Raw genomic sequence first — 2,064 nt, forward strand, 5'->3', positions numbered from 1 at the left:
CCCACACACACACACACTCCTTGCAACCCCGTTCTCTCTCTTTTAGGCTCTTCATTTTCTGGTATTGACGTTGCGGAGGATATTGCAGCGGACGCGGATACTGTAAGTATCCACAAGGGGAGAATCTATCGTGGGAGGACCAGGGTGTGCACACCATGACATTTTTTGACGTCGAAAGTCGATCATGACATTGTTTGTTTCGACACGTACGAAAAGCTACAATTTCCTGACAGGATTTCGATTTAAAAAAAAAAAAAGATTTCACCGCACTAAAGTCGTGTCAGTTTAAAATATCACACCGCCTTTTTACCTCATAACCCACTGATTTGATTATAATTGCTGGTTGTGCCTTTTGCTTTGTCGTTTCTTCCGATTCTGATATTAGCATAGGGCAGGGGCATTTATGTAGATAAAGAGAGTAAAGCAAACTGACTTTCTTGTTTCTTTTGTCAGTCTTCCTATTCCCGACCAAACGTCATTTAACGAGTTGATTAAAATCACTTCTACCCATATCGTGAGATGTCCGTCTTCATAGAAAACTGACGTATTGTAAACTATTCTGCCTGCTTTTTCTGCAAGGGGGTAAGAAATTATCATCACATGACATAAATAGAGATTAGAGATGCAAACATTGGCTCTAGGGCGAAATTTCACTCTGTGAAAGCTTTGATACATCGGTGTTTGGTTGTTGTTGTTGTTGCTTTTGTTGTTTATGTTGTTGTTGTTTGTTGTTGTTGTTGTTGTTGTTGTTGTTGTTGTTGTTGTTGTAGTAATTGTTGTTGTTATTATCGTTGTTCTTTCTTTCTTTTTTTTTCTTTCTTTTCTGTTTTTTTTTTGCTAGTCAATTTTTCTCGGTTTAGCTATCTAGTTTAAGTAGAAAGATGATAAGGAAATTCAATATTCGTATAAAATAGTGCATTTCCACTATCTGTCTTTTGTGTTTCAGACAATTGTAGCTTTGGGCAGCGGGAGCTGGATCTTGCCGCGTCTGGCCAGTGGAGGCATCCCTATGTTCGAGAAGTTATCACGTACACAGATGTTATCATACAAGGCAGAGGTGGTCTATAACGACCTAGCTATGAAAGAAAGCGATCTGTTCCTTAATCACGCTGGGACAGGAGTGAGGTCCGACAAACTCCCTTCTATGTCTCCTATTGGCGTAGCAAATAATTTCCAGGTACATATATTTTGGTAGAAAGTTAAATTTGTAAAAAAAATAACGAAGCCACAATAATAACATACATATTCTCATCTCCACTATTCCCATTTTTCTGTTGTTCAACCTCCTTCAGTTTGAGTTCCATGTTGACAAAAAGATTCCATCACTTGCAAACATCTTAAACAGTGCTTGCCAACTTTTTTCTAACCAGCGCCCACTTTTGTCTTCTTTAAGAAACTGACATGTCTGTACTGCCAACCTACATACATGTCCTAGCAGTGCATGGAATAATTTAATACATGTCACTACCTGGGTGGTCACCACCGCCGATCAAAATTATCAAATCATCAACTCGTACACGTAGGTGGTACCATTCAGGTTGCCAGGCTCTGATCCTCGTAACTCGTCGGGCGCTCAGTGTAACTGAACCATTCTCTTCTTAATCCCAGCTGGACGTCATATGCGGAAAAATCCAGATTTATGGTCATCTGAACAGACTGAGTGGTAGCACAGCCTTCTTCTCTGATGGTTCTTTCGTTGAGGACATCGACGCCATTGTCTACTGTTCTGGCTTCAAGCCAGACTTGTCAATAGTGGAGGAGGAAGGCATCATTCATGGTAATATCATATGTAATCATTCAGCTCAGCATTAGTGGTACCTGTGTATTCCGTTTCAACAATCAGCTGACTCAACGTTGCAAACATTTTTTGTTTGTTCTATCGTCATTCAAATGTTTGCCAACCTGCAAAGTAAGGCAGCGTGCAGTCTTGCAACAATGTCTATTTAAGTTCCTCTATTTGCATTTGATAAGAGGGAAAAAGAGACTCTTCTCCTTTTCTCTTTCCCTCTCTTTTACTCTCTTTTTCTCTTTTACTATCCCCCCCCTCTCTCTCTCTCTCTCTCT

General features: G+C 40.1%; 1 protein-coding gene across 1 annotated transcript; it reads left to right on the forward strand.

Moving 5' to 3' along the window:
* Positions 1-905: 905 nt before the first annotated feature.
* LOC101861251 lies at positions 906-1,895 on the forward strand. Its single transcript, XM_005089940.3, has 2 exons — positions 906-1,177; positions 1,609-1,895. Exons 1-2 carry the CDS (start codon positions 1,010-1,012, stop codon positions 1,810-1,812), a joined length of 372 nt encoding a protein of 123 aa, XP_005089997.2. The 5' UTR covers positions 906-1,009; the 3' UTR covers positions 1,813-1,895.
* The last annotated feature ends 169 nt before the right edge of the window (positions 1,896-2,064 follow it).

The sequence above is a fragment of the Aplysia californica genome, unplaced genomic scaffold, assembly GCF_000002075.1.
Source record: "Aplysia californica isolate F4 #8 unplaced genomic scaffold, AplCal3.0 scaffold00010, whole genome shotgun sequence".
NCBI classification, from domain to species: Eukaryota; Metazoa; Mollusca; class Gastropoda; order Aplysiida; family Aplysiidae; genus Aplysia; species Aplysia californica.